Consider the following 24576-nt stretch of genomic DNA (forward strand, 5'->3'; position numbering starts at 1 on the left):
TCCTCTTTCTTTATGTTCTGTATGTTTTCTTTTTTAATTTTATTTTATATTCATTTTGTTTTCCCACCACGAGCGGTATACCAGCGGAAAAGAGATGGTGTTAAAGTAAGAGCAGTATAGAAGCGCAGCCAAGAGAAGATGAGTTCATATATAATATTCTTTGCACACCAACTACCATTGCAGGTTCTCAAATTAGTTTCCCGTCAAAAAATTACAAAATAAAAAAATATTTCTGTTCTACCTGACAAAAAAGAACATGGATTTGAAAATTTAAATAGCAATACATAAAAACAAATGAACCACTTTCTATTTAAAAATGAACTCAGATTTTTTTCTAACTGAATTAAAATCGAAATATAAGTTAAAAAAAGGTGCTTCTAATTGTTATACCTCTCTGCTACTGGTACACGTAAAATCAATAGTGGAGAAATAAGAAAAAGCGAGATACTACTAACAGGTGTTTTGGCATAGGTTTATCATAACCACACTGAGAGAAACGATTGGTTGCGCGATTACCATTTTGTTAGTAACACAGAAAATTAAAAGGCATTAAAATAAGCTGCAACGCTTATTATTTTCATCCAATTTTGCTTATTTTAATCCATTTTGGTATTAAAATAAGCAAAATTGTATTAAAATAATAAGCGTTGCAGCTTATTTTAATGCCTTTTAATTTTCTGTGAAGAGTATTTTTGCTAATTTATATTAGTTACTGTTACCATTTAATTAGTCAGCCTAACCATTTTGTTAGTAAGGTAAGTAATTACATAGTTATTTCAACAAACTAATTAGTTGAACCAACTAATAAAATACTTATGCCAACCAAAAAAATACAACTACTAAAATTAGCAGCAGTGTAGTTTAATAACTAAAAATGGTAACCCCAACCAATCTTTTCTCTTAGTGCAGGGCAAACGAATCTTAAAAATATGTAAACTACTTTCTACCCATACGGTGATAATTGAAAGTGAAATCTATAATTTCAGTAACTAAAAACTATGAGAAACACTGGTCATACCAGAAGCAAGGTGAGAACAGTATATAGAGAAACGCACGTATCTCCTTGCAGAACAAGTATGGTCCAATTTACTTGGTTAAATTTTCCAGAGAAAAATAGTCAAAAGATATGCTATCTCTCTTTGTTTTTCACACTTTCTACCCGCACTCTATGGGTTTAAAGTTGAGGGGGGGAGGGGGCCGAGAGCCACACGACCCGACGGCAATCACCCCAACTCCTTTTCTGAGTCTCTGCGCTCTCGCTAATTATTTAATTATTTATTTACCAAGTTTATGCTCGCGGCCAGTTTAATTTTTTATTGTCTCCTATTAGCGCACATCTCATCCAAATATGTTCCAGCCGGCTGGTTTATTGTCGACTAATTGTTTACGAAATTGCCTGACCTCTAACTTTTCTTTTATTGCCAGGAAAAAGGAAAAAATTTTTAAAAAAAACGACAAACGCCAACTCCGTATGTGTTATATTATGAAACGAGCATTTAGAGGGTTTATGGATTAAGAGATTATATATACACAGAAAAATAAACTCGAGAATATTTAACCCACTTTTAAGAAATATTTCTTTCTCATTTTTTATTGTTAAGAAGTTATAAAGGTTTTTTTATAAACCTATTTTTCAAATCAAATATAATTTCATTTTCAAAATAAATAATTCCTTTTTAACAAGAGGACCAATTTTAACGAATTACGAAGAACTTTAATGTAAATGAATCTGCAAATCAATCCGAGTATAAATTTTTTTTAAATTAAGGAAATAATATTCTCAAGAAAGATTTATTTTTCTCCGATTCTATGCTTGCAAACAATATCAAACATCGTCGTCGCAGCAGCTGGACCATTGCATTAGACATCTGCTGGACCGGTTGATCATCTCATGTAATTCCAGTTTTATGAACGGTTTCACGACCGGTCATTTTCATTGTTCACAACTGGTCCATCATTGTCCAGCAGCTCTGACTTCACGAGGATGCTGCAAATCAAGCTAGAGTATACAGAGAAACTGACCAGTTTGGTCAGCGTCCGTCGCCAACTAATATACCATTCTGTATGCAAAATATAAACTGAAAGTATATACGAGGACTGGTTTCCGACACTTGTCAGGGCTGTTCTTTTTCATCTCACACAATATTTTTTATATGTCTCAAAACTCTCTAAGAATCAGTAGTGAATTGTCTGTGGTGCAACTAGCTTTTATTTTCACAAACTATAATCGAAATGAAGTTGAGTGATCGAAAAGAAACGTGAGAAACGAAAATCAGAAGAAAGACTTATTTACATCGAATCCATTCAAATAATTTTATCCAATAAGTGCATCACAAAACTTAAAAATGTTGATAACGACTATTAAAAAAATAAAATAATTAAAACCAATAATATTATAAAACAATAAATTTTCTAACATGTACAAAAATAATAAATAAAAGTACAGTTAATACCTCTTATAATTTATAAATTAATTATTCCTTAATTTTAATTAGTTTATTATCATATATATTACAAATTTTTTAATAATTGTTTTTTTATCATAAATTGTAAAATATTTTTAAAATCAATTTAAAAAAAAAAAATTATCTCCTTTTTAATTATTTTATCAAGCAGATTTCTACATGACCGATTAATACGAAATTTTGCCTAGTGTTATAACCATTCAATTTTCGCTAAAACTTACGAGGAAAGAGCGTAGGTGGCTCTGAAGAACCCAAGAGAAGTTAAAATCAATAATTTAAATAAATCTCCTCAAAATGGCATCCTACGCCATCTCTGAGATAAGTGTTGTGTGTTTGTAACAAGTCTAAATTTTCGATAATTAGATTTTCAATATAAGACAATAGCAATTTATTTTGCTATGGAACAAAAATTTAAAGGAACTTTATCATATAGTAAGTAAAAATTTTATGAAATTTGTTTTCAAATTTATCTGCAAGTTAAATTATTAGTTTCTAATAAAAAAGAAAAATTAAATAAAATTTTTAAAAAATGACTAAAAACTTTTAAAACACTGAGAAAAAAAATTTATTTTCAACTGATTCAAACCATCGGTTACTTGACTATTATTAAATAAATATTTAATTGAACCAATAATTTCTGTATTTAAAACAAATACCATTTAATTGAGTCAAATAATTATTATTTGATACGAATAAATTTTTTCAGAAACTCTTCAAAATTTAAATTAAATTAAAAATCTATCTCTAAATATGAATTAGTGAAAAGTGAGCTACTAATTTAAATTAGTAAGAATTTTCACTAATTTTTAGTCACTTTTTACTAAAAATTTAGTAAAAAAAATTTTAAACTACTAAATCAAATATTAATATTTTACTGGAAATTAGTAAAAAAAAAATTCTTATTAATGTGAAGTAGTAGCTCACTTTTCACTAATTCAAATTTAGAGAGTTCAATATTTAATATTATGAAATGTTATTAATTAATTAATTATGAATTAATTACTAAATTAATTAGCTGTCCTAATATGTACTCCCTGAATTTGAAATAGTGAAAAACGAACTACTAATTTACATTAGTACGAATTTTTACTAATTTTTAGTAAAGTATTAATATATGATTTAGTACTTTAAAATTTTGTTGACTAAAGTTTTAGTAAAAAGTGACTAAAAATTAGTAAAAATTCTTGTTAATTTAAATTAGTAGCTCACTTTTTACTAATTCATATTTAAAGAATACTCTAAATAAATTTAAAAAAATTCTCTTAAATCCGTTTTTAAATGGCCTCTTAAAAATTATATGAACCAGAAATAATTATAATAAAATTTTGTTATTAAAAACTTAAGATTTTATAAAATGAAATAATTTAATTTCCAAAAACTTTCAACACAATACATTCCAAATATAATCGGTTACTTGACTATTATCAAATAAATATTTATTTGCATTAAATAATATTTATTGGAGGCAGTTAAATGTTATTTGTTTTAAATACAGAAAATTATTGTTTCATATACGGTTTATTTACTCTCTAAATCTGAATTAGTAAAAATGTTTACTAATTTAAATTAGTGACTCACTTTTTGCTTTAGAATTAGTTAAATTTTACTAATTGTTAGTAAAAGTTACTAATAATTACTAAAATTTTACTAATTCAGAAGCAAAATGTAAGTAACTAATTTAAATTAGTAAACATTTTTACCAATTCAAATTTAGAGAGTAATTCAAATAAAAATTATTTGATTCAAGTAAATATTTATTTGATAAATAAATATTTGACTTGATAGTCAACTAACCGCAATTATTTCAATCAAAAAAATTTTTAGTTTTTACCTAAATATTTGCAGAAGGACTTCATAAAACTTAGAATATTTAAAATATTTATAATGAGATATGGAAGAAAAATTAAAGAATTTCGTCGCTTTTTAAATAATGAAGAGCTTTTGACTTTAGTGTGCTCAAGACATTTAAATTAATTTGGATAATGTCGGTCAATTTTAAGGTGACAGCTGCCGTTGAAGGAATTCATTAATAGGCTTAGAAGTTGGGCATCTTTCGCTCAGCAAAAAGGGAATCCCTTTAAGGGTAGTTTGCAAGAGCAGATCTAACCTTTTGTTCGAGATAATAAGCTACCATTGTTATATAGGATAGGTGGATCCTCACGATGACCTTATTGTCAACGTCCACCCACAGCGTTGCTTGGGATTTTAGAGATAAGAGTCTGTTCTTCAACATCATAACCACCGTCATACAGGCACCGCTATATCAACTTTTTTTTTCATTCTCAATTCTAAAAGTCCAAATAAGCAATTGTCAAAGATTTATGCTTTTTTAATTCAACCAGTTTGTAATTAAAATTTTTAAACCAACAAAACTAAGAAATCATAATACTAACAAAACCTAATATTATCCAGATTTTTAATAAGAAAACAAACTTTGAAATATTTAATGAAAAAAGTTTATACTAATTGTTTTAATTCTATATTACGTGCCTATATATATAATTTGGAATATGAGACTAAGTTTCGCATATCGTAAGTGTATCGTCTCAGGATGTGGCAGGACTATTGGAGCTGCTCGGGAAGCGGTACTACCCCCCTAGGAGCAAAGTTATATCGGCTCCTGGTGTGGGGTTGTTCCTGAGGGAGCAGCGAAGTTCGGTGATTACCTTGGATTCTCCTAGGAGTGGAGAGTTTCATACTTCGACTATACTGGCTTCAGGAACCTAACAGTCTAGCAAAGTAACTAAGGTTATTCGATGTTGAAGGAGGAGGGTAGATGGGGGGAGGGGGGGTTGAAAGAAGGGAAGGAGAACACGCTGGACACTAAGCGACTGCCAACTTATGAGTCTGGGCCGAATGATTGCCCTCAAGGGACGGAAGATCCGTGATCGAGAGGTCTTCCGATTTCACTTGTATATACTTTAAAAGAAAATAACATCTTTTCTAAATTTTCTCTAATGGCAAAAAAAAAATTTTAAATATTATTTTCTTCGATAGAAAGAAATTCTTCGATACAAAAATTTTGTTAATTAAAAGAAATAATTTATAAAACTTAATTATAAATATAAAAAATTTAAAAGGAAATTGTAACGAAAATATACTCTTCCAAAATAATTATTTTCAAAGAGATTGCGAAGGAGAATGTGGGAAATTATTAATAAAATTATCCTCAAATAATTGGTACGTAAGACGAAACATTTATGAAGGTTCAAGAGACCGTTTGACCAAAGGGAGTAAAAGGAGAGAAAGCCCTTTGGAATTGCATTTGGTCGGCCATATTTTTTACATTGGGGAGAATAATTTTGCTTTCATCATAGAAGAGCCATGGTGCGAGAGAGGCTGGAGAGATGTGGGGTCTTTCGAAAGGGGGGTCCACCCAATCAACCCCCAGCATCGCCGTCTTACCCTCACTGGAAAGTTATCTTTCTTGTCCCTTCCCTCGAAATACAGTTAGGGTTGTCGAAACTCCAAACTATTGACCCATGAACGCACGCGCGCCAATCTTTACCATCAATTTATCGTCAAAATTTATGTCTTAACACTTTTCTAAAGTCATAAATTTCATAAATATGACACCTATCGAACGAAGCAAACAATTAATAAAAAATATTATACAAGAGAATAATTAAATTAATCATTTAATTTTTAAATAAAAATATTCAATGACACTCATTGTAAGGATTACTTTCCAAAAGTTATAATTCACATATATACATACACACACATACACATATAGCTAAAAGTACCTTAATCTCGAGCACAATAAAGTTGAGAGAAGCGATTACCGTCAGGAAAATGGAAATTCGATCTATTTCCCAGAGAAGGAAACCTTGATAATGCGAGTCGGAATTTGAAGGAGGTTTTAGACATAAAAAACTTTTCTCGAATCGATTTACATTAAATGAGAATTCAATTTAATTTTGTTAAAACGCAATGCAGGGCAAAAGTATTGACAACCATTTCTGACAAAAAAAAATTGTAACAATTACAAATAATGCTGAAATAATAGAAACAGTATTATAATTAGACAAACAATTGAACATGAAGAAAAATTTACAACAAAATATAATTTACATTGAATCAATGATTTAAAGGAAAGAATAATAATAGCATCTCATCGAGGGTCGATAGTTTTTCACTTTTCTCTTCCGCCAATCAAACAAAAAGTCTCAAGTGATTTAGATAAAAGCAAAAATTTATACGTTTAAAGTTAAAATTTTCTTGTTTAAAAAAAATTGATTAAAAGGATATTCACTCATCCATAAAAATATATTATTGAGCCAACCAATGTTAATAAATCTTCACTATGGTAAAAAGAAAGTACTAAAATAGTACCGATTTTAGGTATATCAAAATAGAACCAAATAAAACTTTAGTATATATACTTAAAGTCGGTATTAAATTAATACCTTTCGTTTTAAAAGAGATATAAAAAAAATTTCGGAAATCTAATTTAATGACAACTTTTTTTTTATCATAATTGTCTATACACCCTAAAAAAAGTAATTTTCAATCTAGAGGATTCCTCTAAAATAAATGCATATTTTCCTCTTAATTTTGGCATCAAAATTATTATTCTTCATTTAAGAGGATTTTCCTCTTAAATTAAATGTCGACATCCAAACCTCGTAAAATTGTTTTTAATGTCAAAGCCATCAATAAAATATTTATAATTTCAATCAAATAATAAAATCTTTGCAGAAAATACATTTTTAAATTAAAATTAAGTAAAATTATAATAGTTCATTTCAATATAATAATAAAAATTGTTTTTTAATATAACATTAACAATGTCATGTTTTTGGTTAATTATCAACATTTTATATTGATAATTAAAATACAAAAAATAAGTTTTCATTAATCAGTTGTAATGATCAACGAGATTTTCAGCGCAAAAATAATTTTAAAACATGATGATATGTTTAAAAGTTAACATTTTTTATAGGACAGAAAAAAATTTCATATATGAAATTATTTAACGTTTTAAAACTGTTTTAAAAAAGTAAATAAAAAGATTTAAAAAATTCGAAAGATTCAAAAATGGGGTTATAGTATTTCTATTTACCTGAGTAGTAAAATTTCACAAGAAATATCCAAATTTTTTTAAATCTAAAAATAGCGTTAAAAATATTCATTTAATTTGAATTTAACTATATTTTCTGTATTTTTAATAAAGTAAATCCATTTTTTTGTCCTTTTTGTTGACATTTTACCAGAAATATTAAAACTGAAAGGTTAAAAAACAACTTCACAACTATCATACCCAGGGAAAGGGATCAAACGATTACATTATTTTTTTCCGTTTCCTTTTTTTAAATCTTCTAAATTTAAAACGGAAAATCTTAATTAAAGAGGAAAATACAAAAGGAATCCTTTTGTCATTCTTCCATTAAAATGAAGAATAAAAATATTCTACATTTCAATTGAATAATCTTGTTTTAAGAGGAAATATTTAGAGGATATTAGAAGAGGAATTTTCCTCTAAGTATAAGATTACTTTTTTTTGGGTGTACTATATAATATACATGTTGGTGTTTACCAACACATTGGCACGCATAGATGTCTCCTATATCTAATTTCCTTGATATTCGGATCGAAGGGTCCTTCCGGCCGAGCGACCTAAGGTTCCCAGGAATGCCTTGGAATCTCGAGTTTGCGGCCAAAAAGCCTTGGAAACAGGCTGGACGATAGAGTTGTATTAATTTCATATCCCTATCCTGACGTACTGAAAGGGCCGTTTCTCAATCATCTATTTATTGCCGGCGACTAATCTCGCGATGAGTCTCATCGAAATCGAGATATCGTCTAGATCCGAGGGAGTTACTTATTAATTTCGATTAGAGAACATGCTTTACGGATATAATTTCATCTATAACACTTGAAACCAAATCACTTTATTTGTACATTAAATATTTCGATTAGTATAGATAATTTTTTCTATTTCTATACTTTAAAATTTTATTAATATATAAAAATATATTTTTTAAAATTAAAACTTTTAATAAGAAAAGTTAGCAAAAAAAAAATTCTAATGGATATTTGTATTATTATTGTCGCCTTGTGAGTTTCGAGAGAACTGTATATATACGCGCAATCATCTTCCTGAATAATGCAGTGAAAATGTTTATGAGAGATGAGATTCTGGGTACTATAACTTCTGGTTTATGACTGCGGTTCATTTAATAAGTGGCTAAGAGCCAAACGAGCCAAACTCTAATTCAAGTGATTAATTTGTTTATATTTATTTAAATACTTATTATAATAGAAACATAAAAATTCTTGTATTTGATATGAAACAAAAATAAGTGATTAAGAGAAACAATGCTTCATATATTTTTCTATGAAGAATAAAAAAAAATCTTTCACTCTCGTTTTTACAGAATATATAAAATTGTGAAATATACAATTTTTGATAAGATATTGATTAAACTTGAGAAATGCATTGGTAACAAGAAACGCGAAGCTTCCTGAACACGTCTAAGGAATTTGCGGTCTAAGTTGCTTGGTTCTCGGAAATCGAGGATCTTCTTCTCCCTGTGCCAATCTATTCCCCTCACATATATATACATATATATAAGCACTACCATGGAACCCCATGAGTTTCCTTGGTCCTGATCATATCCGTGGCCCCAGTCAACCCCAAGGCTAGTTTCTCCGAAGAGCCCAAACCCTTTAAGCTCAACTATCCACACAGAAGTTGGAATAGGAAGGTATGGAGCTTTCGCGATCAGGCAGAAAACACACTCCCCACTATTCAACTTCAGAAACCAATTCGTGCCTCCCATGAATCTTGTCACGCATTCATTATAAGCAAACAGAAATGGAAAGTGCGTCAATGTTTAAAGTTCCTGTCAATAAGCTAATAAGCCAAAAATTTACTAAGCTGAGATTTTTTTTAACCCTAAACTACTAAATCATATAAATATTCTACGATAAAGCAACTAATGAAAATTATTCCAAGATTATATAATTAAAGGCAAAAAAAAAAGACATCTTTATTAAGCAGTAAACGATTATTAAAACATTGTTTCTATTTATGAAGCAAGTTCTAAAAAATTAAGTAGATTTTGAAATTAATTAACGTTAATTCCAAGAAAAGCCGGTATATGATTTGAACGGTGACGAAAATCCCTAGAGAAATTGAGGAAGAGGGATAAGTCATGCGGTGAAGTTACTACAATTCCTACGATCAAGAACCCCTAGAAACCAGCGCAAAGATAAGACGTAATTAAAGTCAGTAAACATATATATATATATATATATATATAGCTTTAAGGGAATTATTTCTTGATGAAACAAAAATGTCAACGAGAAAGAATTACTTGAACTAAATTATACAAATTCTAAAAATTATTTGTTTTCTATAAGAAAAGAATTATTCTTTTTCTCAATGTTAATATATATATATATATATATATATATATATATATATATATATATATATATATATATATATATATCTGAGGGGAATACTTAATCCGACTAATCTTACTCTGGGTCACTTACATTGCGCAATTTAGGATACGAGTCAGTATAGAAAACAATGTCCTGATGGTATTACAAATCCTACAATCAATGTAATCATTGAATTAAACGCAACAGAGCCGTTTAGTAAACCTTTGGTTTTGCATTTAATTAAATCAAAAATCTGATATATACAAAAAAAGACAAAGCCTCAAATTTATAAAATATTGCAAGTGAGAAAAAGAAAAAAGAATACGAAAAATGCGTTTATTAGAAATAAATTAAAATAAGTTCTCTAATAATCTGGTTCTTATATAAATAAAACCCAAGGGGGGAATTGACGGTTGAGAATTTTGGTTAAATTAGTATTATTCACTAAGTTAGACTGACCATAAAGTAAGGTTAATCATTTTATATAATAATGATAAGAGACCTATCATGTTTTCATTATCAGAAACTAAGTAAAGGCCAGGCTGTTTTTGTCTTCAGTTAAAGCTGCAGACGACATGGCAAATTACAGTATTAGACAAGGAGCCTCAAAGTCTACTATAGCAGAAAACAGAATTTTGAGAATTAAATTGTTTTTGTCCTATATCCCATCCATAATTAGAATATTATTTTTTTTAAAATTATTTCCTAAATATTTCATTTAAATTGATAAATAACAGTTAAGACATTTAAAACCGATAAATAATTTATTTTCTGTCTGATATCAATTTTAATTACCATTATACATTTCTTACGCATTGCAATTATCAGTTTGAACATAATATCAATTGATTTATGGCAATAAAATTTAAGAAAAAATATCATTCAAAAATGGAGAAAATTTTGTATAGATTTTTTTTAAAGATTTTTATCTCATTTTAAAATTTTTAAGCAAAATTTATTTTACACATTTTGGTAATATTGTTTGCGAAATGGTTAAAAGTTTATCTAATCATATTTTTCCAGTACGTAATTTTCACAAATATCTTTCTATTTTTATAATACGATAGTATATGCAATTTGCATAAGAAAAACTATACGGTAAACTGAATTTAGTTTTACTAAAGTAGTTGAATTAATAATAGTATAAATGCTAACATCCCTGCGAGTCATTAAGTAAAAAATTAATGATATTTATATTAATTTTTCTTTATTTTATATTTTAAATAAATATTTTTTTTCATTATAGTCAAGTAACTGATTATTTAAATCAAATAAAATTGATTATTGATAAATTTTTTGAAACGATTTACCACACTGGAAAAAAATAATATTGAATCAAGAAAAACTAATTTTCTTGTCCGTATTTGATTAAATATTTTCTTAATCCAAGAAAATTTGACTAATTTGAAATAAATTTTCTTAAATTAAGAAAATTAGTGGATCAAATAAGGCGATAAGTAAATAATTTACTTGAATTGATGATACTTTTCAGTGTATAATATAATGCAAAGCTGTGAAGCAGTAAGTCTAAAGACAGGGGCGTTTCTAAAACTAAATTCGATTTTTTAAATACTGACATCTTTAATATTTCAATAAAAAATTATTTTCATGAACTAACACTATATCTATTATTTTGAAAGAAAATTTTGTAATTATAATAAATATTACATAAAATTGATATTCAAAAGTAAATGGAAATTAATTATGTACACATGAATTTAATCCAATAATAAAAGTAACTAAAAAATTCCATGTATATATTATAATAATATGCAAATTATTATAGTTGTACCAAAGAAAACAAATATGAGTAGAAAAATTGAAATTCGTGAAAAATTAATTGAATCAGAAAATTAAAATGGAAAAATTAAAATACGGCACTGGTTTCTCACACAAATAATAAGTATTTCGTCTTGGAGATACAGTTCACAGTTCAGTTTGGATTCCCTTACTCGTCAAACGACATATAATACCAAATTTTTCTAACAAAGAATCACGTTTTATCCCCCTTCTATTCTAAAGTAAAAGTACGACCTTGTGCTGTGTATTATAAATTTTTTTTTTCTAATTCTCAAATATCTATTTTCCATTAAATTTATAATAACTGTTCATAATTTTTATTCTGTATCTATTAGAGTGTTAATCAGGAGCATGGCTACTGATGTACGTGGAGTTTTGCTTTCCGGTACTCAATTAGCAAAGTAAGTGAAAGAAAGAATTTTTTTTTTATAAGTAATCAACTCGCTTTGATTAATAAATTAATTAACAACTAACAGAGACATATTAGCCGGCAATCAACATGTATACATTGAATCAACAAGTGCTTCATGAAATTATAACAATAAAAAAGGAAAATAGAAAGAAATATTCTAACATAAAAACAATTGTTTTTCATTTTTATAAATTCTTTTTTTTTAAATTAATTCAATATAGAAAGAATAAAAATCTTATTAAATGATTTTACACACAAAAATTTGTTCACGTGGGTATCAATAAGCAGATGCTGCGTAATGAATAGAGCAGGGACTTATTTTAGTGGGGTTTTCGGAGCCCTTTAAAAACTGTCTCTAATCTTTTGCTATTCAATTTTCATAATATTATTATTTAGTCAATTAAAAAAAATTGAAACTAATTTAAATATGTTTGACAGTATAATAAAATAATTTCTTTTTTGAATTAAACATAATATTTTGTTTGATTCAAAAATATATCTTTCGTTATAATTATTATTTTAATTTGAAAACTATTTTTTTTTTTAAGGGAAATTCGAGAATCGTTAAAAAAAGATGTAGCGGAATTAAAAACAAAGTTACCAAATTTTGAACCCGGTCTTGCTATAGTGCAAGTGGGTGGACGGGAGGATTCGAATGTTTATATTCGAATGAAGATCAATGCAGCTAATGAAATTGGAATAAAAGCCACTCATATGAAACTTCCAAACACAACGACGGAAACCGAATTACTCAATAAACTCAATTATCTAAATAATGATCCCAACACTCATGGAATTATTGTTCAAATGCCATTAGATAGTATAAATACCATCAATTCACATCTAATTACTGATACAGTTTCACCAAATAAAGATGTCGATGGGTAAGAATTTTTACACTCGCGCACACGCATTTATAACATCCAAAGAAAAGATATATTTGTCTCAGAGGCAAATAAATTTTTATTTGTTTCAAATAATTATTTATTTATTGTACAAAAATTTTATTTACGTCAAAAATAAAAAAAAAGTTATTAGACTCTGAGACAAATATTTATTTAACTCAAATATATTATTATTTGTTAGAAATAAAACATTTAGTTGTAAATACACCCCCGCAAAAATTTATCATTATGCAATTAAAAATAAATGCAAAATATTGTAATCGCTAACTTCTGATAAAATGATATTTATAAATTGATATAAGCCAGATCGACCTTTGACATTGACGACCGAAAGTTATATAGAGATTCTAATTTTTATCGAGAAAAATATTACATAAGCAAAAAAATATTGCTTCATTTTTAAATTAAAAAAGAAATACCAAGAAAATGGTTAATTTGCATTTTCAATTTTTTAGTTTTTATTAATTCGAATTTTATGTAGAAGAACTATCATAATTATTATTATTATTATAAAAATTCTAAAGCAGCCAGATTGAAATTACAATAACATGAATAAAATTTTATTTAGACAGTGTGGTTTAACAATATATTATCTCTTCACAGATTGAATACAATAAACGAGGGTAGAGTCGCAATTGGTGATATGACAGGATTTTTACCTTGTACACCAAATGGATGTATTGAACTCATTAAGAAGTTTGTAATTTTTTTTCATTTACTATTAATAATAATTATAATAGTAAATTAAAAATAAACTACGCTTTTTTTGAAATTTACAGAAGTGGAGTTACCATTGCAGGAGCGCAAGCTGTTGTTTTAGGAAGAAGTAAAATTGTAGGAACTCCAGTTGCCGAATTATTAAAATGGCAAAATGCAACAGTCACAGTTTGCCATTCAAGAACAAAAGATCTACCAAAAGTTGTAAGTTTGAAATTTTTTTCTATGAGAAAAAGTAATTTATTTCTAATAATAAATTTCTAAATTATCGAATATTTAAATTTATTAGGTATCACAAGCTGATATATTGGTAGTTGGAATCGGACAACCAGAAATGGTCAAAGGATCTTGGATTAAACCAGGCGCAGTAGTTATAGACTGTGGAATTAATCCAATTCCGGGTGAGATATAAAAAAAAAAAATTATCAGTTCTTTCATGAGAGATTCTTATTACAAAACAGAAGATTGTAAAAGAATTCTAGACTTTCAGTTGCTTATTTTCTTTCTTTGAGTGAAGGCAAAAATAATTTTTTATAATATTTCGAATGTTTATTATTTAATAAATTAGTGATAAAAAAAAAAATTATTCGACTCAAGATTAAATAGCGTTTAGAAAATTGAATTATAAAAAATTGTATTAATTCAGATTCGACGAAAAAATCAGGAAGTCGTCTCGTGGGTGACGTGGCCTTTGCCGAGGCTGTTAATGTAGCATCATACATTACTCCAGTTCCCGGTGGAGTTGGACCAATGACAGTGGCAATGCTAATGAAAAATACTGTAATTTCTGCTCAACGATCGGCAAAGCAATTACTTTCTAACGAATGGAATTTAAGAATTTTAAAATTAAAATTGGAAAAACCGGTACCCAGCGACATTACAATATCAAGAAGTCATGAACCAAAAGCTGTCGCACAATTGGCGGAGGAAATTGGAATAATGTCAAATGAATTAAGCTTGTATGGCAACAAGAAAGCTAAAGTGAGCCTTAAAGTTTTACAAAGATTGGAAAATCAAAAAAATGGAAAATATATCGTTGTGGCTGGAATCACACCGACACCATTTGGAGAGGGAAAAAGTACAACGGCTATTGGATTGGTTCAAGCATTATCAGCTCATAGGGGGAAAAATTCTTTTGTTACATTAAGACAACCAAGTCAAGGACCAACTTTTGGTGTTAAAGGTGGAGCAGCCGGTGGTGGATATTCTCAGGTTCTATTTTATTCCCTATCATTCAATTAAATTATAATAAAGAAAATTTTTGAAACTTTTTTCATCGGAGAAATTAATTTAATTTTATCAAAATATAATTCATTAATTCAGGTTATTCCCATGGAAGAATTCAATCTTCATTTAACTGGCGATATTCATGCGGTGAGTGCTGCCAATAATCTCTTAGCAGCTCAGGTGGATGCTCGATATTTTCATGAATCAACACAAACTGACAAAGCCTTGTACACAAGATTAGTGCCAACTGTTAAAGGGGTTCGTCAATTTTCTAAAATTCAATTGAGACGTTTAGAAAAATTGGGCATTAACAAAACTGATCCAAATACTTTAACTGAAGAGGAGCAAAGTAAATTTGTCAGACTTGACATTGATCCCGCAAACATCACATGGACAAGAGGTGACTATTTTTATTCACCATTAAATAATTTCTCATTAATTTATATGCATAACTAAAATGTAATATTTTAAATTTATATGTGAATTTATTTACCGATTTTAGTGGTTGATTTAAATGACCGGATGCTGAGAAAAATTACAATAGGCCAAGGACCTGCAGAGCAAGGTAAAACTAGAGAAACAGCATTCCGCATTTCTGTTGGTTCGGAAATTATGGCCATACTTGCTCTTGCTACATCTCCCGAAGATTTAAAACAGAGACTTGGAAAAATTGTCATTGGATTTAGCAAAAGTGGTACTCCTTTGACTGCAGAAGATTTTGTAAGTTCATTTAATATCTTCTTTGTTTTCTGAAAGAAGAAATATTTTAACAAATTATTAATAATTTAATTATTTAATTAATATAATCGTATAAAAATAAATATTATTAACATTTTATTTAACAGAATTTCTATTTTGCCGAATGTTTATCTAAATTTCTACAGATCAAAATTTAGCAAAATCTCCTATTTACAATTTATGTACTGTAGATAAAGTAGGTGATCGAATTGCACATGAAACTGGTACACTAATCATTTTATTAATCTCCTTACCAACTGTAAGTAGCAAAGAATAAATTTTCTACGCATACCAATTGAGGAAACTGACATTCGATAAAATGGAAATTCTGATAAATATGATAATCTGTTGGGGTCTGGTAGAAATAGTGTTGAATAAAAATTCGTTACAGGAAATTTTGTTAAAAATTTAAAAACCTACAAAAATCCTATTGAGAATGCATTCGATCAATATTGCCTTAACATTCACGGAAAAGTTTTTAACTAAAACATATATATTCAATGACTTTAGAAAATGTTCAACATTCGTCTCTTTTTATTAACATATAGAGTAAATTGAATATTAATTATTCAAGTGATTTAGAAAATTTTTTTAGGGTATGACCGGAGCGATGGCAATTTTATTAAAAGACGCCATTGAACCAACTTTGATGCAAAATATCGAAGGAACGCCTGTTCTGGTACACGCTGGTCCATTTGCAAACATCGCTCATGGATGCTCGTCCATCATTGCTGATGCTATTGCCTTAAAACTTGTTGGTCCCGAGGGATTCGTGGTAACTGAAGCTGGTTTTGGTTCCGATATTGGCATGGAGAAATTCTTTAATATCAAATGTCGTACCTCGGGTCATATACCAAATGCTGTTGTCTTAGTGGCAACTGTTCGAGCTCTCAAAATGCATGGTGGCGGACCTGTAGTTACTCCAGGAGCTACACTCAAAAAAGAGTATGTCGAAGAAAATCTTGATCTCTTACGTAAAGGCATTCCAAATCTTCAAAAGCATATCAGTAATGGATGCAAATATGGTGTACCAGTTGTTGTCGCTATCAATGCACACGCGTAAGTCTTCATTTCATTAATATTAACAAAGTATTTGCAATTTTTTCTAATTTTAAAAATTGATATTTATAGAACGGACACTGAAGCAGAATTGGAATTGGTAAAGAAAGCTGCTCTTGAAAGTGGAGCTGCAGATGCCGTAGTTTGTAACCATTGGGCTGAAGGTGGTTTAGGAGCTGCAAATCTTGCTGATGCTATTATTGCAGTAACAAGTAAATCAAATGACTTTAAATTTCTCTACGATATTAATGCAAATATTGTTGAAAAAATAAATACAATTGCAAAGGAAATGTATGGAGCAGGAGAAGTCATATTAACTGATAAGGTAATTATTTTTAAAATTCTTATAGGAAATCATAAATAAAATTCCATCCCTGTGTCAAGTTTTTAACTTATACTTTCAATAAAATAAATTTTTTTTTTTGAATTTTCCAGGTAAAGGAGAAAATTACCGAATACGAAAAATTAGGATACAATAATCTACCTCTTTGCATGGCAAAAACTTCTAATTCTTTAACTGGAGATCCTAACATAAAAGGAGCGCCAACTGGTTTTAAAATTGAAATCTCTGACATTTTTGTTTCTGTTGGCGCAGGTTTTATTGTGCCAATGGTTGGTGAAGTAAGTTAAAAAATTTTTTCAAAGATTTTTTTAACTATATATAAATCATTTTTATCACTATTTAAATAATTTATCAATTTTAGATAATGATGATGCCTGGATTATCAACGAGACCAAGTATTTACGATATGGACTGGAATTGTGAAACTGACGAAATAGAGGGTTTATTCTAAAATAAAAAGTTTTTAACTTTTTGAAAACAAAAACTAATACAATAAAAGTAACCTCAGGAAAAGTTAATTTTTTTTTTTTAAACAGATTGTTGCATTTTGTATTTTTTATTACTGTTATAAAGAATATTATTTCTCTACATAATAATCTATTGTTTTATTAATCATTTAATAACAAATTATTTTAACCTAAATTTTTAAAGTCGTCAATCGTTAAATAAATTTCAGAAATTCAATTTAGAAAATTATGTTAACTAACTTTAACAATTGATCTAAATCTCGCTGATCTACTACGTGGATTACTCTCAACCTCATCAGGTTCTGGTACTAAAACATGTGGATGCAACATATGCCAATTTGATTTAGAATATTCGTTAAGTTCACTTTCTGAGAAACATGTGTTATAATTACTAAATTTTAATGGTAATTCATTTATCTGAGAACCCATTAAATTACCGGAAATATGTCGCTTAACAATTAAATCTTCGAGCGAATGAAATGAAATAGTTATTAAACGACCACCAATTTTTAAATAAGCCTGAGCAATAAATAGTCCATAATTAATTTCATTTAATTCATTATTAACGAAAATTCTAAAAGCTTGAAACGTTTTCGTTGCAGAATGCTGTGGTCGACCAATCATATCAGTGTCATTTCCTTCATTTAAAACTGATTCAACGAGCTCTGCCAATTCACATGTTGTTTCAAGTCTCTTCAATGTAAATCGTGATTCAACAAGAACACGAGCAATTTTTTTCGCCTGCTTCTCCTCGCCATAAATTTTAATAATTCGCGCCAAATCTTCTTCACTCGCCTTTGCAATGACATCAGCAACAGTTGGTTGATTTGGAAATCGATTACCATCCATTCTCATATCCAGTGGACCATTTCGCGAAATAGAAAATCCCCTCATTTTAGTATCAAATTGCATTGATGAACAACCAAAATCAAAGAGAAATCCATCGATTGTATTGCCAACAACATTTTTTTCTTTCAATAATTCAGGCAATTCGGAAAATTTGCCTAAAAGTGGAATCACCTGTCCTGGATATTCAAGTGCTAAATCTTGTGCAAATTCATAAGCCAAAGGATCACGATCTAGTGCGTATATTTTAACATTTGGTACAGTTTCGAGAATTTTTCTTGAATGTCCACCAGAACCGAATGTCATATCGACAATTGTTTCCCCATGTGACAAATTCATGTATTTGAGCACCTCATTCACCATAACTGGTGAATGAACTGGCTTTTTTGGTTTTGCATATTGTAATTGTGAACAACATCTCTTAATCTCATGATAATTAAATTTAAAATTAAAAAATTTATTTTTAAACTTACTTAACGCTTTACTAGTCATTTTTTTTTTTTTGTTTACGATCCACTGACTCTTCTCTTGATCTTTTGCAAAAAGCTAAGATCTTCTTCTTGAAATTCTGACAATAATTCTGGCGTAAGCGCTATATTACATTGATCGTGCGTGAGTCCACTTGCTGTTGATTCAAATTTACGTTTATAGCGATTTCCGTATTCGTTTAAACTCAATCGTTTCAAGCTGGCGTAATAGCGATTACATTGATCTTGATTCACCTGAGGGACATCGCCTTTTGAGAATGCAATCTGTATCTGATCGCGAATGTGTTGACTTAGATCCCTAAAAAAAAAATGAAACTTGTTAAAATATTGAAAAATTATTTCAAAATATCCTTTATTAAAGTTTGGATGATAAAATTTTTTGACATAAATATCAAATTTAAATTAATTATAAACTGTTAATCATATGTTAAATAATCATGAAAATTAATTCATTTATTGAAACTTAGGTAAATTTTTAACATTAAAAAGATGAATTTATTTATGATAATTTCTAACGCACTTTGAGGTTAGGAAACTCAAAGTGTAAATGTCACTTTCTTTTATTGTTTAAAAAAAGAAAAACTTATTGATTTAGGTAAATATAAAATAAAACGTAAAAAGCAAACTTTGAGGAAAAATAATTCGAATGAAATAATAAATATGACTCAAATATTTTTGTTTTCAAAAATTAATGTTATAAAATTAAAAAACATTGTTCAATGTTAATAGTAAGTAAAAATTGTACCTTCCAGCTTTTGAAATATCCAGTGGCCAATTTTCTAATAACTTTAGGAAATTCCTATAATTACCACTCATGATAAACTATATTTATTTTATTAAAAACACATGGATGTACATGCGGCTTTTAATATGGTGAAGGCCTAAGCAGAATTGATTCTTGAACGGGAACGCAATCGTAAACGGAAACGTAAGAATGTATAAGAGAAGGATAGCAAATATCGTTATTCTTCTCTCACTCATTCTTACGTTTCCGTTCACGATTGCGTTCCCGTTCAAGAATATATTCTGCTTAAGCCTTTAGTCGGAAAATGTCGTCTGCTTGTCTGCTACTGCGCAAATACATCTACGCACAGGTAAACATCCTCTGAAATTGAATCGATAAATTCAAAAATTATTTTCTCTTAAAATTTATTTTTAATAATCCAATAAAATTGTACTCACACAAAATCTTAATAACTCTCACTGTAAAAAAAATAAAACAGTTTGCGATTTAAACGATCGCACTGCTGATTAATAAAATTTACAACAAAACAAATATCCAAAAAATTTGCAAATAGCAGATTAATAAAAAAAAAATATGTAGTTTAAATTCAATTTAAAAAATTCTAAGTATTCTCAATATACTCAAATAATTAACATTTTGTTTAATTTAAATATTAATTTATACTAAAAGTATAAAATAATAAATTAACAAAAATTACAATGTCAACTAATTTGAGTAGAGATAGGGGCATATAATTTAATTTGTTTAAACATTAATAAAATTTTCATATATAATAAATATAGTATAATAAATAATATATAATACTTAAAACATAATATTTATAAATATAGATTAAAAATATAATAAATTAAACAATCCTGAAAAAATAAATGATTAATACAAGGGGTCATTCATAAACTACGTCACGCTATTTTATTAAAATTTTAAAATTTGAATTCCCCTTCCCCTGAGGAAGGGGGAATAATAATGTATATAATTTAGTGCCATTTTTTCTACAGGTCGTCACAAATTGTTTGACCCCCCACCCCCCTTAAAGTGTGACGTAATTTCTGAACCATCCCTAATTAAAAAGAAAAATTTCTGCTCACCACGATGATTCAACTGAAAATAATGATAAATTAAAAAAGACATTCACAAAACACTTAGAAAACATACACAAAACACTTAAACATTTACAAGACATTAACATATAAAAGACAACATAGTGACAGAAAAAATGAAAAATAGAAATAAAGCAAATTTTCACTGGTACTCCAGTTACTTGCTTATTTTACTTACATTTTTCACCCGATTTCCCTACCTATTGCTATATTTAAAACGAACACAAATGCCTATTTTTCCCGAATTTTCTACCTATATTTATATTCTAAACGAAACTATACCGCCCAGGTGCAATTACCTACACTAGGGTTAACGTCCCGGGACGCAACCGTCACCTGAGCGATCTTTTCTGAAAAGAAAATAATTAATTAGTTAATTATTAAAAAATTATCAAAAACTTTTAATTTTCAATTCCACATGCATTAAATTTTAAGAATTAAATAAAAAATTTACTTTGTAAAATTAAAAAATTGTTTAACAACATTAATTAATTAAATTATTTAAAGTTAATAAAATTTTTTAAATTTAATTTAAATTACTTTTTTAAATGGAAAATTACTTTGACTCAATAAACAAAATTACAAAACATTAAAAATATTAAACATATACAGTAAATAACATATACATATATAAACAATGAAAAGAAACATTGACAAAAATATTAATTTAGGTAGTATTAAGGTAGTAATCAATAAAACATGTAATACTTTAGGATGTGGGGAGTGTTAGAAATTTTGAGGGGCTAAATTTCCAAAAATATCACACGCTTTTTTTAGATTACCCCTAAAAAATACTACAAAATAATAAATTTTGTCAATGGTGTCACCATGTTGTCAGATTTCCTTCCCTGTTTATTTTTAAATTTAAATATTTCATTTGGATCAATTTGATATAGCTACGTTTTTTGAAAAAGGCAAGAAAATTAAAAAATTTATAAATTAATATCGAAAAAAAATCATTTTCAATTCAATTTATAAATTATTATCTAAAAAAATTTATTTTCAATTTATGAATTTATTTTAATTAAATTTATAAAAAAAATACCTATTTTAAACAGGGAAGGGGTTAATTAAAAATCGACTCACCAATCGGCGAAACATCCCTCGTCGGGACAATAACGTCATTGCCACTCTCGAGCGCTTCAGGGCCAGCTCCCGAGGATCCCTCTTTCTTGGACGCACTTCTGCGTGAGGCCGGGAGCTCAAAAAAAAATATTATAAAAAAATAAGAAAAAAGAAAAAAAAATTTTATAAAAAAAAAATGTTGCAGGGGCCACTTTTCTTCTTCCACATCCTTCCTAGTCTCTTCAGATATTTGGAAAATTGAAAAGGAGCTGAAAAAAGAAAAAAAGAAAAAAATTATTAGATTAAATTATACAATTATTTTCTCAAAACATTATGAAATGCTGAGTTATTATTTTTTAATTAATTAGTTCCAAATTAATGTTAAATTAATTAATTGAAAAAAACCCACCTATATGAGGGGATTTCTGCGTAGTTAAGAGATACGATGACAGCATATCCTTTTTATAAAAGGACTTCCTTCTTTTGGACCTGAAAAAATATAATAATTCATGATGTTATATTTGTAAAATAATATATTGAAAATGCTCAATATTATCAATTATTGTAAAAAAAACTTACCTATAAGGGAAAATTTCTGCGTTGTGTAAAAAATACGATGTCAGCATATCCTCTCTTTCAATGGACAAATTTTTCTGCTACTGGACCAACTGCCTGAAAAAAAATTCATTATACATAATACATGTGTAAAATCAAATTTTAAAAATCCTGAATATTAACAATTATTTTATTATTCTAATAATTATTATTATTATACTTTTAAATATACTGGGACTTATTTATAAATTTTCAAGTGTATTTTTAACACTAATTATTATTATTTCCAAATATTTAAACAAATTATATCTTAAAATAAACATAAATTAAGGAAAAAAAATTTATCAACTTACATTGAACTGCGACTCAGCAATGCAAGATCTCCTCCAGGAGCAGCTCCGCAACAAACACCCATCCTTCATGATTGGACACCTTTAAATTAAAAAAAAAAAAATAATGTTACATAAAACCTTAAAATAATATTTTCTGCATTAAATTAATTTCATTATTTCTTAAATTGATTTTATAAAAATTAAATATTATCTTAATGTCAGTTTTTTTTGGTTAATTTTAATTAATTTTCAAACTTTGTGTTATTAATTGAGAATAACTTTAATGTAATAAAGTAATGTATTTTAATAAGTAAAAATAATAATTTTCTATATCAAAAGAGACTCACTTATTCGAAGATTTAGTAGAAGTTGTCATTTGTCATCTCATCTATGGATAAGAATTTCATCCAATTCTTCTCCAAGTCTAAATTCTGTAAAGACAAATAATAAACAAAAATTGTCTTAATAAAAATACAGAAAACTTTATTTTAAAAAATAGTTATTAAATAATTTTATCTTAAAAAGAAATTTTAATTGTTACACTCTCTAAATCTGAATTAGTAGTTTTTCTACTAATGAAAGAGTGCGGATTCGTTTACCAATTGAATTAGTAAAAGTTTTGACTCTTTTTTTGTAGAAAACTACTAATTGCTAGTAGAAAACTACTAATTCATGGAGTAAATCGGCTTACTAATTTGAAATAGTAAAAAATACGATTTACTCCATAAATTAGTAGTTTTCTACTAGCAATTAGTAGTTTTCTACTAAAAAAGAGTCAAAAATGTTACTAATTCAATTAATAAATGAATTCGCACTCTTTTATTAGTAGAAAACTACTAATTCAGATTTAGAGAGCACATGTAAACTGTAAAAAAATATTTTGCCTGTTTCACAAAGTTTCGAATTGTAAATTTAAATAAATCTGCAATAGTATATATTTAAATGTGAATTTAAACAATTTATTGTAAACTTAATATTTTAAAAGTAACAGTTATACAACTTTTTTGTAAATTTACCACTTTTAAAGATGTAATATTACAGATTTCTGTAAATTTACAATTCGAAACTGTAAATCAGGCAAAATATTTTTTTACAGTATAAAATTGATAAGAATGTTAAAAAATTGTATAATACAAAAATTTGCTATTAAAATACAAAATAAAATTTTTAGAGAAAAGAATATTTAAAATACTGTAAAATCTTAAATTTTTATAAACAAATATATTCACCTGAGTTGAGAAGAATTGATGCCGAAAGAATTAGAATTAGTGGCCTTTTTCCGGAGACGACTATCTTTTAGCTCTGTAAATAAATAAATAAAAATTAAATAAACATAATGCGAATTCTAATAAATAAATTTTGTTTTTAAATTTTATCTCCAAAATACGGCGGACAAACATCCGAACACATGTAGGATAGAAATATGAAATTGGTTCTGCAGTAATTTTTAGGTTAAATACTAAAGCGTCATCAAAATTGACAAAATATTAAAAATTCTTATATTTACCAAGAAAAAATAGTTGAAATCTAGAAAATTTATATCACACTGAACATAATTATTGAAATATACGTTTAATTTCTATTAAAATTGAAAGATGTTTTTTGATATTCACAAAATTTTCTGTAACTTTCAACCGCTCTTTTAACAATGTCTACTATAGTGAACAGTAGTACCAACCTCAGCGAAAAAAAATACCAACCAATTTTACATTACTACCAACGTAATGAAAAATTTTTTTAACTACTTTTTTTGAATTGTAATAACCTGCCAAAAACCTTGTTTATTATTTTCAATTTTATCATGGCTGCAATGTGAAGTCACACATGCAACAAGTCACAAGTTTTAATGCCAAAATTTTTGGTTTATTTTTGTCAAAAAAATTTTACCTAAATTTCTTATTTTCCTTCCCCGCTGCC

The 24576-nt window shown here is 27.6% G+C and overlaps 3 protein-coding genes and 1 long non-coding RNA gene across 5 annotated transcripts; 2 read left to right on the top strand and 2 right to left on the bottom strand.

Annotated features, from left to right (window-relative positions):
• Positions 1 to 2772: 2772 nt before the first annotated feature.
• On the top strand, positions 2773 to 4925 carry LOC127277378 (uncharacterized). The gene is made up of 2 exons (XR_007842364.1): positions 2773 to 2897; positions 4466 to 4925. It is a non-coding gene; the product is annotated as an uncharacterized LOC127277378 (long non-coding RNA).
• A 6827-nt stretch (positions 4926 to 11752) lies between these two features.
• LOC127277379 (C-1-tetrahydrofolate synthase, cytoplasmic) lies at positions 11753 to 17657 on the top strand. Of its 2 annotated transcripts, XM_051298480.1 has the most exons (13): positions 11753 to 11887; positions 11996 to 12061; positions 12621 to 12956; positions 13581 to 13673; positions 13757 to 13898; positions 13984 to 14095; positions 14341 to 14906; positions 15018 to 15321; positions 15424 to 15641; positions 16255 to 16718; positions 16791 to 17043; positions 17154 to 17339; positions 17423 to 17657. In XM_051298480.1, the coding sequence occupies exons 2-13, from the start codon at positions 12012 to 12014 to the stop codon at positions 17510 to 17512; spliced, it is 2814 nt and encodes a 937-aa protein (XP_051154437.1). In that variant the 5' UTR covers positions 11753 to 11887; positions 11996 to 12011; the 3' UTR covers positions 17513 to 17657. The 2 variants fall into 2 exon arrangements, with proteins under 2 accessions (XP_051154437.1, XP_051154436.1); XM_051298479.1 differs by having other exon boundaries at positions 11775 to 12061.
• On the bottom strand, positions 17599 to 18866 carry LOC127277380 (probable methyltransferase-like protein 15 homolog). Its single transcript, XM_051298481.1, has one exon. It carries the CDS (start codon positions 18864 to 18866, stop codon positions 17760 to 17762), a length of 1107 nt encoding a protein of 368 aa, XP_051154438.1. The 3' UTR covers positions 17599 to 17759.
• LOC127277381 (ubiquinol-cytochrome-c reductase complex assembly factor 2) lies at positions 18689 to 19894 on the bottom strand. Its single transcript, XM_051298482.1, has 2 exons — positions 19608 to 19894; positions 18689 to 19160 (listed from the first exon to the last, which is right to left on the bottom strand). The coding sequence occupies exons 1-2, from the start codon at positions 19676 to 19678 to the stop codon at positions 18881 to 18883; spliced, it is 351 nt and encodes a 116-aa protein (XP_051154439.1). The 5' UTR covers positions 19679 to 19894; the 3' UTR covers positions 18689 to 18880.
• Positions 19895 to 24576: the final 4682 nt, after the last annotated feature.

Source organism: Leptopilina boulardi, unplaced genomic scaffold (assembly GCF_019393585.1).
Source record: "Leptopilina boulardi isolate dan_hultmark-lab unplaced genomic scaffold, ZJU_Lbou_2.1 LbouV2_165, whole genome shotgun sequence".
NCBI classification, from domain to species: Eukaryota; Metazoa; Arthropoda; class Insecta; order Hymenoptera; family Figitidae; genus Leptopilina; species Leptopilina boulardi.